We start from the raw sequence: 17,572 nt of genomic DNA, 5'->3' as shown, positions 1-17,572 counted from the left end.
TGATATCACACAGTGTATCATTGGTGCTGCATTGCTGCATGTTGCTTCCTTCTGCAGTAGCAATGTATGATATTGCTCCTTTACTGAACCCCCAGGAGACTGACATATGTCCATCATCACAGTCGATGTGAGCGTCAACATTCTGGGGGACACATGGTACTGCAAATAAAAAATTGAACCTAAGTACAATTACTGAACCATGTAACGGTAAGATATAAAAGAGACAATTTCACAGAATGTGGACAGAATTTATTGTTATATGTGTTTCCTGAAATTACCTGTTTTAATGATTAAAGCATGGCTTTGTGAACTATTACAGCCCATACGGTTTGCCTGAACAGTTATATAATAGTTCAGGCCACAATAAACGTCAGAGATCTCACATTCAGTGCCTGTTGAACTGCAGGAGCCCCAATGGCCATTGGTTCCTTGTGCTGTCACAAAATATGTCTCTGAGCCATTACTGGGATCCCAAAATGCAGACACAGTGTTATTTTCACAGCTGATGTGAGCTACCACATTCTGTGGGATACAAGGGACTGTACAAGGGAGAAAGTTAGAAGAAATTATATCACAGTACTGAAAAAAAATGAATTATGCAATAGAGGCCTACAATCTTGATCTTTACTTGATAGGATTAACACTAGAGTAGATGAGTTTATATCAAAAACTTGCTTGAATTATCAATAAAGAAAATACAATTTATTATTATTGATGCACAGGGTTTAATGATATAATAATTCACATCATTCTTATATTTTATGCACTTTAGTGCTTTCATTAAAAACCTCAACTTACCTGTTTCAATTTCAAAAGCTGGACTTGGTAAACTGGTGTAGTTCTCGTCCATTGCTAACACAGTTATATTGTACATCTGGCCACACGGGAGCCCCATGATCTCACAGTTTGCTTCTGTTGCATTGCACGAGTACCTGTCTCCTTCCATTCCTTCTGCTATGGCAGTGTAGAACGCGGCACCATCACTCTGCTCCCACCACACTGATGTTGTGTGTGTGTCACAGTCCAAATGAGCACTGGTATTCTGGGGGCTGCAGGGAGCTAAAATTATTGGAGAAACATATGAATAAAGATATTATCAGAATTTTACTGAAAATCAAGCATAGTTATCTAAAAATGTCAACCAAAGAAGCTTAAAATAAATTCCATGTGATTATTGCCATTGGCATGAGAAGTAGTAGTTAAAATGAAAAGCTAAATGCTTTTAACATTATTCCTTTATTGTCATGTAACATTACATGAAATTGCCTTCTGCCTGCCGTAAGGCAGTCAATCACCATTCATGTCACTTAGTGACGCCCCTTACAGTAAGAGAGAAAGTGAAGCAGAAGAGAATTCCTTCAGAATCACTAGTGTCTGTGGATTCGCCTCCAGTGCTTCTGCAACCACACAGATTCCTGTTCAATTCATTGGCAATCTGTGCTCCAGGTCCAGACCGCCAGGAGCCCATTTTGCCCTCAGTACCCTCTCCAATCCCAACTCCAATACCAGGTAACTCCAGCATCCCCAGCCCGTGAGGGTTCCCTGAGCTTAAATTCATCTGCAGCCTGTATGCTGTTGAGCCCTTCGCTGGTCCTCCGCTGTTGTCACCATCTTGTAAGGTTGTCTCTTCTGCTTCTCCTTCTCAACTAGAGTGTTCTCCCCAGAGTCTGCAAACCCTCGTGAACTCAGGCATTACCATCTTGGGCACAGACTTCCACTGTTGCAGGATTTTACTTATAAACACCGCTGGCTCCTTTAGCAGGCTGTTTAAGGCTTGTACAGAGCTGGCGGCATTAGGATTGGGCAGTTGAACCCTTCAGAGCAGCACTGTGTCTTCATTCCCCAGTCTCCCTGCATCAGTGGCTTATGTATGTTAATGGATGAAAATCAATTCAAAATCAGTTTGATAATCATCATCCACTTATGTCTGACAGTAGTGATAATAAATGGTCAGGGGATTAGATACTATTCTCTGTAATAAGGATCAAGAGTACCAAATACTAATAGGTGTTCTTTCCTTTTCCTTTTTTTCTTTCTTTTGGGAGGGGTGGGGGGGGGGTTGGGGAGAAAAATTTAAAAGTCCTTTTTATTGTATCACTATGTATGACTAAATGATTAATGTTACATTATTGAATTTCTTTTGTATTGATACAATGATAAATTAAATTTTCAAAAAGAAAGAGTACCAAATACTGTGTAACCTGGGTATGGACATTTCATCTAACCTGCATAGGAATTTGGAAAGGGAGGAGAAAGGTCCTGTTATCATGGTCCATGGAAGTACCATTGATGAGAGGTAGAACACAGAAATAGGTTCTACTGATTAAATGAGACAAAATATACTCATGCTTAAAATAAATATATACAGAGCCACAACAATGGATGAAAATAAAGACCACTAAGACCTGAAAGTGGCAGACAAAACTTTTTCTTATGCCATCAAGTGTATCGCATATGCTCTCTATCTGATAGCTAACAGGTAATAGTGGGGCTGTAAAAAATGATGATGAAACAATTGCTAATGCATAGACATATTGAACTTTGTATAAATAATAAAACATACTTCTCCAATATGTCAAATCCAATCACTGAGCTACTGATCATATGTCAAAGTATCAAAGCAATAAATTACCAATGATTTAAACTGAGGTCATTGCAATCTTTAAGGGACAAATAACAATATGACAAGCAAAGAAAGGGATGGGACTAACAAACAAAGAGCTGGCACACACATAATAAGAATTTCTTGTTACATTCTGTGCTTACATTGGTAGCACGAGCTGACCTTAAAACATCAGGGAATTTTGATTTTTGTGCATGAATGACTGACATCAAGCAGCCAAGCGGGCATGTAACAACAAGAAGGCCTGAAGCTGCAGCAGTTATCAGCAGACAAAGTTCTTCTTCATCATTACAGGGGTGGCAGAGTTAGTGTAGCAGTTAATGCAATGCTGTTACAATGCCAGCAATTGGGATCAGGGTTTGAATGCCGCGCTGTCCGTAAAGAGTTTATACATTCTTCTCATGTCTGCGTGGGTTTTCTCCAGGGGCTCCAGTTTTCTCCCACCATACTGGGGATTATAGGTCAATTGGGTGCAATTGGGCAGCACACAAGACTGTATTTCAAAATTTTTAAAAAATTATTAAAAAAGGTAAAAAATTTAAATTTAAAAACTTGAAGAATAGCAAAATTTGATTTGAATAGAATAAGCTAACTGAACTAATCAGATTGGAGCAATATGTTATTTGAATACATTACATTATTAAAATCTCATGTCAAATTACTGCAATCTGCTCAAATATTATTGATGCATCAATACTAAACTGCAAACAACTTTCTTCTACTCTTCTGTATGGTATCAGTATCTTTTTCCCAAGGTAGATAATTCTAGAACTAGATGGCATAGATTTATGATAAGAGAGGAGTGATTTAAAAGGAACCTAAGAGGCAACTATTTCTTTAGGAAGATGGTCCGTATCTGGAATGAGCTGCTTAAGGAAATTATAGAAATGGGTACAATGTGATGTTCAAAAGACATTTGGACAGATATATGGATAGGAAGTGCCTAATGGTCAAATGTAGGAAAATGTGACTAATCCAGAACTCCAACTTGGTCAGCTGAAGGGACTGTTCCATATGCTATGACATAATTGCTCTCTAATAAACAAATAAAACATGATGGAAAATTATTTATTTTCTGGAATGTAGGGTGTCACAAGTCAATAAAACAATGTTACCTGTCTGAATTTTAACCACTGAACTCGTAGAGCGGTTGCAAGTCCTGTCAGATGCAACAACGTACACAGAAAATAACTGGCCACAGAGTAATGAGGGTGTTCTACATGATGTTTCTGATGTTCTGCACAACATAATGTTCCCATCAGCTTCTTCTGCAAAGACAGTGTACCACAGAGCTCCTTTACTGTAGTCCCACAACACCAATGCTGTATTCTCTTTGCAATTCAATTGCACTTTGACATTCTGTGGGGTACAAGGGACTGAAAATAAGATTGAAAATTAAAATTAAAATGGATGTCAGAATTTACTATGTGTCCATTTTCAAATTCTTCAAGGATAAATAAATTTACAAAAGAACAACTCCATTGCAACTTGTCCTTATAACAAAATTCATAAGCAATAAATTAGAAGTCTGCAGTGGACCAATTGATTGGAATTAAATGGAAAAATATTTGAAAGATTTTGAATCGAATGAGTCTTAATATGGGCAGAATGTTATGCTATTATTATGTTGTAACAACAATAACATAATTAAATATATTGATGCATGTCAAACAGAATTTGCACACTTCACTTCCCAGGCAAATCAAGTTTATAGAAGACACAGATAAATAGGAAGAATTAATTTCTCTGATCAGAAGAGATGACAACTGGAGGTCATTGCTTTAAAGGTAAAGGTTCCATTATTGTCACATAATGCTACATTTGGAATGTAACATACATGGAATTCTTTAACTTTGTCTAGCACTTTGTTCAGCGCTCCTCACAGAAATGAGGCCCCAGTGAGGATTGAACTCACAACCTCTGGTTTACAAGACCTTTGCTCTAACCACTGAGCTTGTAAACCACAATTTTACTATTACAATATATACCTATTAGTCAACTCATCATCATTTGCATTTCAGTAATATTCCCTCAGTCTATAAGAATGACTTATTCTGTGGAATATTGGATTATCTGTTTGCACATTGACACCATTTAATTTCAATTTGAATTGTTCATATCAACAACAGATCATCCAGATTTTGTCAAAGTATTTAGTTTCTATGACATTAATTTGGTGACACACATCTACTGAAAACCTCCTATGTAGAGCTTGAAGCTGTGACTTGGTGTGCTCTTGCATGAATAGCCTTGTGCAGTTACAGTGATAACGTATCGCTGTCCACACTCCAAGTCATACATTTTGCATTTCCCATTTGTAGTGGTATAGAACTCTGTGTGGCCACTGCTTCCCTCTGCAATTGCAATGTATAGCAATGCTTCACTCTCCTGACTCCATGAAACCATTGCTGTACCTGATCCACAAGTCATACGAGCTCCAACATTCTCTGGTGGCACATGGTGCTGAAAAATACCAACAACCGAAACCACAGGTTGTATTTTATATTAGTCATGAAAATATTCCTGAACTAAATGACTTATGAGTTACAGTTTGCCAGTCAGTGAAGTACTGAATCAATCACACTTAGCTTTGATTATATTCATCAATTAAGAATTCACAACCCTCTGAGGCAGACACATCTGAAGCAAAAATAATCAACAAGAAATTTCACCAATAAAAATTAATGTTAAAAGTAAAGGCAATAAAAACCTTAATGTGAACATTATTGACTAAAAACCTATTCTAAATTATTTAATATCAACCAGGTCCTTTGCAGCCCTTCCTTTCCATTGACATAAATGGAGTCACAATATCTAGCAAGCAAATTCTCCAGCATAAGTGTTTGAAGTAGGAACTGCCGGAAGTTCGTGTAATGGTCCTGAGTTCCAGCTGTCAGTGGAATCAGAAAAGTACCAAGAAATACCTCAAGAGTCCTAAAGCTATTCACATAATTGAAACACAAGGATGAGAATATTCAAAAGAAAAGGGGGCTTGAGGAACCAATGGAAATAGCCACGAAAAATCTGTGAGGAGGGACAAAAAGAGTCTGCCATTAAGTATTAATCTGAGGAGAATTGTTTTTCCACATGTGAGATGATTGCAGGAAGGAGTGTAAAGGTTATAATATGAGGAATGCTTATCAGCTCTTGGACTGCACTTTTTAGAATACTGAAGGATGAGGAGACCCTCAGAAGCATTTTGAATGCTGAAAGGCCTGGACACAGGTGATACGGCAAGAATGTTTCGCAGGGTAGGGGTGTTTAGGACCAAATGATACAACTTCATGAAAAAAGGGTGTCAATTTAAAACAGAGATGCAGAAAAATTTCTTTAGTGACTCTGTGGAAATTGTTGCAACAGGTGGCTGTGGAAGCCAGGTCATTGAGTGTACTTAAGACAGAGATTGACAGGTATTTGATGAGTCAGGGGTTACGGGGAGAAAACCAGGAGTGGGGCTGTGGGAGGATGGATCAGCTCATGATTAGAATAGTGGAGCATATTCAATGGGTCTACTTCTGCTCCTACAACTTATGATCTTGGAATATATTTCACCACATTCTCATTGAAGAATGTGCACAAGTGCAAACTTAATGACCAGGTAAGAAAGAGACACAGGCAGTTTATCACCACCTGAAAATTGTACAATGTCTGTCTAATATACTGATTACATCTTCAGAAAATCATCTTCAAACAAGTGTATATTTTAATATACAATAGAGAAATACATTTATTACCTGATTGGATTTCAAAAGGGTCACTTTGTTTACTGTTACATTTCACATTTATGGCCTGGACAGATACATTGTAATTGTGACCACAATGCAGTATTTTAGTTTCACAATATGTAGTTGATGTGTTGCACCAGTAAACTTTTCCACTCTGATTTATCACTTTTGCAATATAGGACGCTGCACCTTCACTCTTACTCCAGGAAAGAATGGCTGAATTTACTTTGCAATCTATACTTGCAGTGACATTGGAAGGGACACAGGGTGCTACATTGAAAACATAAACATATTTTAATTGGCAAAATATTACCTCTAATTTCATTAATCAAATTTACCTTAATAAAATATTATAACTAACTCTTCCATATTTCAGTCCTTTCCAGGATAAATCTCTCTGCCACCTTTTGTAATTAAAATGTTACATTTTCACCATTAATTTTAGAAATATAATAATTTTTAGTTGGACTTGGAGATTTTGTTTTCAATTTTTCTTTGCACTCAGCAAAATCTATTAATTTTGGATGTTAATTTTTTTTTAGCAAACATAGAAAATGACAGAACAGTACAGTCCCACGATGATATGCCAACCTACAGAAACTTACTCATCAAACTAAACCTTCCCTAACTACATCCACAACCCTCTATTTCTCTTGTATCCATGTGCCTGAGTTTTTAAAATGTCTCTACTGTACCAGCCATCTTGGTAATGCATTCCCAGTGCCCACTCCTCTCTGTGTACAAAATACTTATCCCTGACATCTTCCCTAAACTTTCCTCCCCTCAGAAAAGTGACATTTTGACTTTTATTGATGTTGAATGTGTTGAGAATTTTTACAGGTAATGTTTCTGCAAAGAAGTAACTGTTTCTACGTTGCCCACTTACAAAAGGGGCAATTGGCCTTGGCAATTAATTTACCAGCCTGCCTTTGTCATGTAGATGGAAAGTGGAGCACCAGGGAGAAACCATCCACACAGTCACAAGAAAAACATATAAACACCACACAAAGAACAATTTGATCCAATTTCCATGGAAATGCTTGGCACATGAAAATTAAACATATATGGGGTAATCCAACCCCACCATATTGTCACCCTTCATCCACCTCTCATCCTTGGCTATGTACATGCTGGAGACCCTCTAACAACTGAATACCTTTGATTTCTTACAGCTAACATTCCACTGTACCAATAGTATACCTGGCCTGAGGCCATCTGTAGACACCCCAGCTTAAACTCACCTCCAGATTCCACTCACACAAATCCTCTCCCCCCCGCCCCCCCCCAAATCACTGACCTAATCTACAGAATTCCTTGCTCAAATCCATGGCCTGATCACATTTCAAATTTCATCTACAAATTTGCTGATGACACCATAGTTGTTGGCAGAATCACAGACGGCAATGAAGAAGTGAACAGGAGTGAGATAGACCAGCTAGTTGAATGGTATCAGAACAACAGCCTTGCACTCAATGCTAGTAAAATTAAGGAATTGATTGTGGACAATCAATCAATCAATCAATCAATCAACCTGGAAGGGGAAATCAGGAGAACATAAACCAGTCCTCATGCAGGGGTCAGCAGTGGAGAAGGTAAGGAACATCAAATTCCTGGGTGTCAACATCTCTGAAGATTTATCCTGGGTCCATTATGTCAATGCATCATGAATTAGGCCCGCCAGCAGCTATATTTTGTTTGGAGTTTTAGGAGGTTTGGTATGTCATCAAAGATTTTTGCATATTTCTACAGGTGGGTACTCCACTGATCCTAATCCATCACTGTCTGATATGGAGGAGCCAATGCACAGGACAGGAAAAGTGTACAGAGGGTTGTAAACTCAGTGTGGTGGAACCACTGTATTACTGTTTACACATATATGGCTGGCCCGCCCCTTTCTGATTGTACCTGTAGCTCTTCCCCCTTGATTCCCCAATAAAGGCGGCAATGCCATAACCCCTCCCCCGGAACAAGCTTGGGTCTTGGGTCAGCAACATGAGATGAGCCACCAGCTTATGGTAATAAATCAGGTAGCTTCTAGTCATTGGAACTATTGATAGTGCATCAGTTTTATTCTAAAACCCTAGAAGTAGCCTTCCACAACATGGACTCCTTCTTCTCATCCGATAATACGGCTGGGAATGCGGGATGTAAGATCGCAGACTGCCCCACAATCTGACCTGATTGCCACCACCGGGGCCGACAAATACCCGAAGTGCTACTTTTGTGGTCAGCAGAAGCACCCCAGGAACCGCTGCCCGGTGAAGGACGTGCTCTGTTCTGGCTGCAGGAAGAAAGGACACCCCACGAAGGTATGCAAATCTAAACAACCTTCTAACCCGAGCAGTGCCATGTGCAGGCAGTAGGGGCCGCCACCATCTCGAATGACATCACTCTCGACGAGCAACAGTACCACGTGTGCAGCCATCTTGGAGGTTGCCATCTTACTAGACCACGAGCCAGTATGGTGGATTAGACAGCAATGCTTCTGCGCTGCCATCTTACAAGACCATGAGTCGGTAAAACGGAACAAACAATGATGCTGCAATGAAGCCTTGGTCATTCTTGACCAAAACAGCTCGTCAGCTCATCTATGGACATAGACGTAAATGGGCGCAAGACAGGCTGCCTATTCGATAGTAGAAACATGGAGAGCTTTATCTACCATGACACGTTGACACCCTCATAGTGATACCAACGAGTCACAGAGTCTCCCTGCCCTCTCAATCCCATTCGGCAGAGATTCACGGTAGCTGCATTGTGATGCTGTCCATAGCACAAAGTACAAAAATTTTAAACTGCTTGAGATGCCACAATTCTATGTGCTCATACTACTGGGGTCGGACTTTCAGTGCCACCTCAAAAACATCACGATGGAATATGATGGGCCCCATCCACACCTTACAGTTTACAACCAACAGTTTTTAAACTGCCCGCCTTCCCCTCTGAACGCATCCAACCAGTAACTCGCAACCTGTCCACTGTCCGTGACCTGTGGCCTCTCCATCCTCCAAGTACACCCCCACCTCTGTTCGCCAACCTCACTCCCAACTGTAAGCCTATTGCCACCAACAACAGACAGTACAGTGCTTGGGACAGGGCCTTTAGCAAATCAGAGGTGAGATGGCTCCTGACCAAGGGGATCATTGAACCCAGTACCAGCCCCTGAAGAGCCCAGGTAGTGGTGGTTTAGAGTTGGAAAAACTCCAAATGGTTATCAAATACAGTCAAACCATTGACAGGTTACACAACTGGATGTGTACCCCTCCCCCGCATATCTGACATGGTAAATCAAATCACCCGATATTGGGTATCTTCAACCATTGACTTGAAGTCAGGATACCACCAGCTCCCTATCTGCCCAGAGGATCGCCAGTTCACTGTGTTCGAAGCCTCTACCACTTCCTGAGGATCCTCTTCAGAATCACCAATGGAGTCTCCATCTTCCAGAGGGAATGGTGGATGAGCATGGGCTCCTGGCCACATTCCCCTACTGACAATGTAATTGTCTGAGGCCACAACCTGCAAGACCACGACGCCAAACTCCAGACATTCCTCCACACAGCCAAAACTCGTAATCTCACCTACAATAAGGATAAATGTGTATTCCGCACATACACCTGGCTATACTCACTGAGTCATGGAGAACAGAGTTATTAGCCCCAATCCTGACTGCATGCACCCCTGTTGAAGCTGTCACTTCCCCAGAGCCTCAAGGCCCTGAAAAGGTGCCTGGGGTTTTTCTCCTATTATGCGCAGTGGGTCCCAAACTATGAGGATAAGGCCGCCCCCCCCTTGTAAAAGCCACCTCCTTTCCCCTGTTACCAGAGGCCTAGGAGGCCTTCAACTGCATCAAAGGCGATATTGCCAAGGACGAATCCATCCTATTCCAGGTGGAGAGCGATGCGTCAAACTTTGCCCTGGCCGCCACACTTAACCAGACGGGCAGACCTGTAGCATTTTTCTCCCGCACCCTCCAAGGCCCCAAGATTTGACATTCCTCTATCAAGGAGGAGGCCCAGGCCATCATTGAGGTAGTATCAGTCACCTTCATGTTCAACAACAAGCAGCAGGGTAAAATCAACAATGACACCAGGATGGCAGTGTGGTCCCTGATGCGGACTTCCTGGGGAAGGGAAACGACCTTTCATGTGGGGTGGCATTGGTGGCGGTGCACAGGAGGGATCTGATTGCATGGAGCGCTTCGGCAAGCACCAGACAGACTGAACTTGTGATGGGCATGAACCCACTTCACCCCACCAGAATTTTTCTAAAAGGGGAGAGGGGAGGGATGAATGTGTTGGAACTATTGTATTACTGTTTGTACATATATGGTTGACCTGCCCCTTGCTGATTGTACCCCTGGCTCCTTCCCATTGATTCCCCTAATAAAGGTGGCAATGCCTAACCCCTCCCCCAGAACAAGCTTGGGTCTTGTGTCAGCAATAGGAGACGTGTCTTCTGTTTTTGGTAATAAAAGCCTATCAGTCAGGTAAGTTCTGGTCTTTGGAGTTTTTGATAGTGCGTCACTCAGCCAGTTCCATGATGGGCATTAGTTTAGGCCATCGCTTTCCTCACTGCTACCATCAGCAAGATGGCACAGGAGCCTGAAGACGCCCACCCAACATTACAAAAATTGCTTCTTCCCCTCCGCCATCAGATTTCTGAATGGAGAATTAACTTATAGACCCTACTTTACGTTTTTCTCTTTTTGCACTAATTATTTAGTTTTAAATATTGTATTTACCAAATCATAATTTAAGCAATTTTGCACCTGTAATGCACAATACATGTGGCAAAACAACAAATTTCATGACATGTCATGACAATAAACCTGATTCTGATTCTTTTTCATCAATTTACCAAATCCACTAGCCCAATCTCATCTGATTCTCTAACCCTTCAATCCTACTGCCCATACCTCACTGATACTAATCCACCATTCCAGAAGATACATGGAAACATGAACCTCCAGGTTCATGGATGGTTCTTTTCCTGCTGATATTCAACTCTCAAATGAATCTCTCACTGGAAAAAGACAATGCCTTGCACTGTTTTTAACTGTACCTCTCTCTATACCCTGCACGGGTCTTATACTTTTCTGTATACCCTGCACCATTTGACCTTCAATAACATTACCTCCTTCTCTGTTGTGTTAGTAATTTGTTATTTGCTCCATGATTTGACTTGCCTGGATATCACTCAAAACAAAGCTTTTTATTGTAGCTTAATATATGTGATATGTACAATAAAACAATTAAATTCAACCCACTTTATTTCTAGTCCTGACCACATAAACTTTCTTTAAAATCCAGACTTCCTCCCAATCAAAAATTTTGAGCAGAAAAAAACTGTCAGGGAAGTGAGGAAAAGAGCAAGTTCCTGAAATTGCCACACCCTGTGATCTTAACCAAAGAAACAATGAAATGTGTGTCAAAGTATGATTAGTATTAATTAAGGCAACAGTTATAAACATTCTCAGAACCTGTTTCAGTCCACAAGTGTGAGCCCCTGGAACCTTTGCACTCATTGCTTGCTGCACGGATGATTATCTTATACAATTGGCCACATCGCAGGTATTGGAATTGACAGCTGATTTCTGTAGTGCTGAGTGAAGTAATATGCCCATCACTTCCTTCTGCAGTAATGACGTATAATCCCGCTATGGCATTGGCGGACCAGGACACCTCAAGGACGTTGTTCTCACAGTTCAAAGTGCTAGTGACATTCCTTGGCAGGCACTCTGCTGCATTTCAACATGCAAAAGAAAAATGGCACAGATAAATCCAAAAGGTAATTACAAAACACTTCCCTAACATTGATTGCAATACATCTCAATATTTCCCAAAGTAAATTAGTAGCAAATGATAACATAAGAGCTAAAAATTGGCCTGTAACATTTACCTGTGCTTGAGTTTGTATTTGTAAACACTAAAAGACCCATGGTTTGGTTACTTTCACAATTTTCATTGAGTGCTTTCACAGACACGGTATAGTCTTGGCTACATGACAACTCTCTGATTTCACAGTTAGTTTGTTGTGTGTTACAACTGTATGATAACCCATTGGTTCCTGTGGCTGAAGCTATGTATGAAAGTGCTCCAGGACTGGAATACCATGATACTGAAGCAGTCTTTGTGCCACAATCCAGCTGAGCATTCACACTCTGTGGAATGCATGGAGCTATAAAGAGAGAGAAAATGAAAGATATGTATATTTTGGTTCCAACTAAAGTAGGCAATTAAGATCAGACTTCCTGTAAATACAATAACTTTCATTCACATAACACCATTAACACAGTAAAATGTTCCACAGTTCTGCAATGAACGAACATCAGGCTATACTCAGAGATATTAGTACAGAAGGCCAATTATCGGTCATAACCAACAGGATATTTACTCTCTATTACAATGAATAACATCATTGAAAAAGGTAGATAATGTGTGTGTGCCATATTGAGCTTGATCCAGTCCATCATTTGCTCGAAGTGCTATCCCCCAGCAGCATTCATATTTCATGGCCCCAGTGGACTCCAAGACCTCACCACAGCTGTCCCAAGTTGGAGTGAGAACTCGGCTTCAGGTGGTAGATCCCATGAGCCTACTCCCTCAGGAGGTAGATCCCATGACCCTACTCCCTAACCATCAAGATAGCCTCTAGACAGATCACTGCAGTATTCAAATGATTTTCATGTATTCTTTCTAGCTAGTTGAGGCAACTTATACTAAAAACACACCTAAATGCTGGAGGAACTCAGCCAGTCATCTATACGAGATAAAGATACAGTATATTGCCGATGTTTCGGACCTGAGACATTCTACAAGAAATAAACAAATAATAAGCAAAAAAAAGGAAATATCAGAATAGAGTCAGTGCTGGCTGGGGGAAGAGTCCAGTCCAACAAAAGGTGTTCATTGGATATGATGAGGAGAAGTGAGATTTGATTTTAGCTGTGTGAAAGGAGACAGAGAGAGACAGAGCTGGGGAAAGACGATAGGGAAGGAAGTGGGGTGGGGGGGGGGAATTAATGAAAACCAGAGAAGTCAATGTTAATGCCATCCAGTTCCAGGTACCCAGATGGAAGATGAAGTGTTGTTCCTCCAATTTACAGGTGGTCTCAGTCTGGCAGTACATGAGACCATGGACAGACATGTTGGCAAGGGAATGGGATAGAGAATTGAAATGGGTGGCCACTGGGAGTTCCTCACTAATGCGGTGGACAGAGCCAAGGTACTCAACAAAGTGATCTCCAAGTTTGCACCCAATCTCTCTGATGTAGAGGAGACCACAAAAGGAACGCAGAAGATGACCCTTGCAGATTCACAAGTGAAATGTTGCTTCATTGTTTGGTAGTGAGGGAGGAGGTATGGGCATAGGTGGAGCATCTCCTACAGTCACAGGGGTAGGTACCAATGGGACAATTGGTGGGGAGGGAGGAATGGACAAGGGAGTCGCAAAGGAAGGGGTCTCTGTGGAAGGCAGAGGGGGCAGATAGGGGAATATGCATCAATAACTTGTACATCAACTTGTTCAAGGAAACTTGCACATCATATCATATTTTATATTGTAAGTTCACATTCATTATTTGTTTCATTCAATTTGAAATATAAAACCTCCAATGTTCTTCAATAGTTATGGTTATTGCAAAGGTAAATCTTTAGTTTATCCACACAATATGGCAATTACCTGTCTCAATTTTAACAGGAGTGCTTCGAGAACTGTTGCACATGTAACTTGAGGCAATAATAGTTGCAGTGTACATTTGGCCACACTTCAGGTCTGATAGCCAGCAGTTTGTGTGCACTGAGGCACATGTTGTTTGAGTTCCATCACCTCCATTGGCAGAGACGATATAATTAATTGCACCATCATCTTTATCCCATATAATATTTGCTTCATTTGTATCACAGTCTAACTGAGTATGAACATTTGATGGCGTGCAGGGTGCTGGAGAAAAGAAGAATTATTTAGAATGATGTGGTATATTGAAGCTTTTCTCTTAGTTGTTTTTCATTGGAGAGTAGTCAGTCACTGTTAAATTTCAACACTGATTATCGAAATGAAAAACATCTCTGCTAATGTAACCACATACAGTTACCTATTCTAAACATAATAATCATGAAAATTCCTTTAAGCTTATTGTCAGTCTCTCATTAATAAACAGAAACATGACCTCCTGATACATACACCAGCAAGCCCTGTCCTCCTTGTAAGGAGATATGTTGCCACATTTCGATCAATACCTTTCAGATGCTGAAATGTATATCTTCTGCAAATATTTTATGTTATACATTATTCATAATATTATTATAAAAATGTTATCACATTTACAACTACATTTAATATTGCAGTTGCTATTGCTAATCGTCACCTAAATCCTGATACATTTCTTAATAGGGTGGATGTGTCACCTTTGTGTCTAATTAACCTACTAGCCACATATGTCTTTGGAATATGGGAGAAAACCAGAATACCTGGAGAAAATTTACACAGACAGAGGAACAGACAAATTCCTTACAGACAGCAATGGATTCGAACCCAGGTCGTTGGTGCTGTAATAGCATTGCAATAACCACAGCACTGACCATGGTGCCCTGATCCTCAGCTGTTCCAGACCATTTTCATTTGTTGAAATGAAATGGGTTGGGAACAATTTCACCTGCAACTGATGCTAGGCTATTTTATTTTTAAGTTACCCATTCTCTGTCACAGTTTAAGAACCAATTATTTCTCTTCAAGACAGCGTCTGTGATTTACTCAGCCTTTTCATCCTGCTTGTGACATTTGGCTGCATCATGTTTCAGGTCTCTGATATCAAACTATGGAAGACGACAAACTCAGAACTACAGGAGTATGTCTACAGGGAGCTGCTCACTGGAGAATGAGGCTGTAATATGCCTCAATTAAGGGAACCTTGCATAATTTGACAACCTATTCTATTTATGATGTGCCTGTGAAGTATCCCAGGATGCACTTCGTAGGTGAGATGCAATTTGCATTTATTCCAGTTAAAGGCTGTTCCAGGGGAATTAGCAGAAGGGATTTGAAAACAAATGGAAAATAAAACTGCATGTTGTTTCCTGAAAGAGACTCAAAACAGGAGTCGAGACAGGTGAAGATGGATTCTTTCCCTGCTACATTTGTAGTAGTGGTATGGAAATCCTCCCATCTGATATGAAGGGTGTTTAATTTAGAAAATTAACCAAGAAAATTAAATGAAACATTAGGTAGTAAAGTGATAAAAGATACCAAGCCTCATCTTCCATGACTTGCAAACTAAAAGAACTTGCTTCCTCATGGTTTAACACTGATTATTCACTGATTTATTCAGGAGCTTTCAACTCGGTCAAAGGAAATTTCTTAATAACAAATTGTGTCTCATAAACTGATGCACCATCAATAACTCCAAAAGACTGGAAATTATGCAAAATTGACAGGCTTTTATTCACAATAGAATGGAGGCATGTCCATGCTGGTCGACTGCCCTGAGCTAAAGGTGTGGGGGGGGGGGGGGTGTGTGGAACAGTCACCTTTATTTAGGAGTCTGTGGGTTGAACCACAGGTACAGCCAACTAATGGGTGTGCCCTGACAGATAACTATACAAATAGTGGTTTATCTCATTCACCCTTTGTTTTTAAAAAGAGTCTGGTGGGGTGAAGTGCATTAGATACAATCACAAGTTGTCTCTCAAGTAGTCTGATTTGCCACTGTGACCATCATAGTACTGGCTGTGGCTGCGATGCAGTGTTGGAGTCCTGAACAGTCTAGGGTGCTTGTATGCAGTCGTCAGCGTTAGTTATGTGGGTGCGCCGCTTCAAATCTGGCTTGCCATCAGTTGGGGCTGGGGTAACCTGCCATGGTTCCAGTGCATCATGGATGGTGAGAGGTGAAAGGGGTGCAGGGTGATCAAAAATGGTTTCCGTAGCCCCTGAGGGCACCAGATCCCTAATAGAGACTGTGTCTTCGTACCCATCAGGGTATGCCACATAGGCATATTGGGGATTAGTGCGGAGGAGATAGACCCTTTCGACCAATGGGTTGGATTTGTGACTCCTTACATGTTTCCGGAGTAGGACCAGCCCTGGGGAAGTCTGCCATGCTGGCAGCATGGTTCCTATAGCAAATTTCTTTGGAAATGAAAATATTTGCTCATGTGGTGTGACATTGGTGAGTACATAGGAGTGACCTTATCAAGTGGAGCCCCTCAGGGAGGAGCTCTTGCCAGCAGGAGACAGGAAGGACCTCTAGACAGCAGGGCTAGGAGGGTGGCCTTCCAGATTGTGGCATTTTCCCTTTCCACCAACTTGTTCCCTCATGGGTTGTACCTAGTGATGCTGCTTACGGCAATGCCTCTGGCCAGAAAATACCAGCGCAGCTTGTCGCTCATGAAGATGGATTCCCCATCACTATGAATATAGCTGGGGAAGCCAAACAGGATGAACAGACTGTGTAGGGCCTTTATGACTGTGGCAGCTGTCATGCCTGGGCATGGATAGCGAATGGAAAATGCGAGTACCCATCAATGACATTGAGAAAGTACATATTGTGATCTGAGGAGGCGAGGAAGTCTACACTCAAGACATTCAAAGGGGGTGGGTGGCCTTTATCAACTGCACTCAACTAGTCTGTCTGGTAGAAGTGTGGTTTGCACTCAGTACAGACCTGTGTGATGGATTATGTTCTATTTTATATTGTTTATAGATATGTTTTAAATGAGATAAGTTGTGGGGGTTGTTTTAGTGTAGGTCACAAACAAATACTTCACAAAACAGATCTCATTTAAAATGATGGAGCTCTGCTCAAGCCAGACAATCCAGGCTCTGGGTACCTTTGCAAAAACTTTGAAGAATGCCTTTTGAGACTTCACAAATTGGTGTTAATTGGACATGCTGTGGAGTAATGGATTATTGTTTTGGAAAGCAACAAATGAATGGACTCGGAAGATTGGGTCTAGCACTGCAGTCAGTCTGAATGCAGTTTGCTGTTCTAAGAGGGTCATGTGGTTTTCTCTGAGAGAGAGCGAGCGAGCGAGAGAGAGAGAGAATTCAGTTCTACAGTTCAGCAGCAGCAACTGGGACTGGACCATGACAATCTGGCTAGCTTGTGGAAAAACCCCATTTTGAAAATGGACTGTGAGTCCTTAGATCAGCCTGGTCAAAGCCCTTGAGATCAATACAAGAGGAAATGGCTGGCTGTATAATGTTTCACCTGAGATAAGGGAAATAG

At 41.0% G+C, this 17,572-nt stretch overlaps 1 protein-coding gene across 1 annotated transcript; it reads right to left on the bottom strand.

The window, feature by feature from the left end:
• Positions 1 to 571: 571 nt before the first annotated feature.
• On the bottom strand, positions 572 to 16,455 carry LOC138765304 (fibronectin type III domain-containing protein 7-like). Its single transcript, XM_069942349.1, has 8 exons — positions 16,176 to 16,455; positions 14,032 to 14,292; positions 12,250 to 12,528; positions 11,831 to 12,091; positions 6,358 to 6,618; positions 3,739 to 3,999; positions 799 to 1,059; positions 572 to 579 (listed from the first exon to the last, which is right to left on the bottom strand). The coding sequence occupies exons 1-8, from the start codon at positions 16,453 to 16,455 to the stop codon at positions 572 to 574; spliced, it is 1,872 nt and encodes a 623-aa protein (XP_069798450.1).
• Between the last annotated feature and the right edge of the window lie 1,117 nt (positions 16,456 to 17,572).

Source organism: Narcine bancroftii, chromosome 5 (assembly GCF_036971445.1).
Source record: "Narcine bancroftii isolate sNarBan1 chromosome 5, sNarBan1.hap1, whole genome shotgun sequence".
Classification (NCBI taxonomy): Eukaryota; Metazoa; Chordata; class Chondrichthyes; order Torpediniformes; family Narcinidae; genus Narcine; species Narcine bancroftii.
The sequence above is the reverse complement of the archived record's forward strand: the minus strand, read 5'-3'. Positions and strand labels throughout refer to the sequence as shown.

What these genes read in the sequence shown, in the direction of transcription:
- LOC138765304 (XM_069942349.1), bottom strand. Translation starts at nt 16,455, where the DNA reads ATGCTGCCAGCATGGCAGACTTCCCCAGGGCTGGTCCTACTCCGGAAA. An exon ending in TCCTGTTAAAATTGAGACAG is followed by an intron (nt 12,529 to 14,031) that starts GTAATTGCCATA and finishes CTCTCTTTATAG; the next exon opens with CTCCATGCATTCCACAGAGT. An exon ending in AGTGGTTAAAATTCAGACAG is followed by an intron (nt 1,060 to 3,738) that starts GTAACATTGTTT and finishes CAATAATTTTAG; the next exon opens with CTCCCTGCAGCCCCCAGAAT.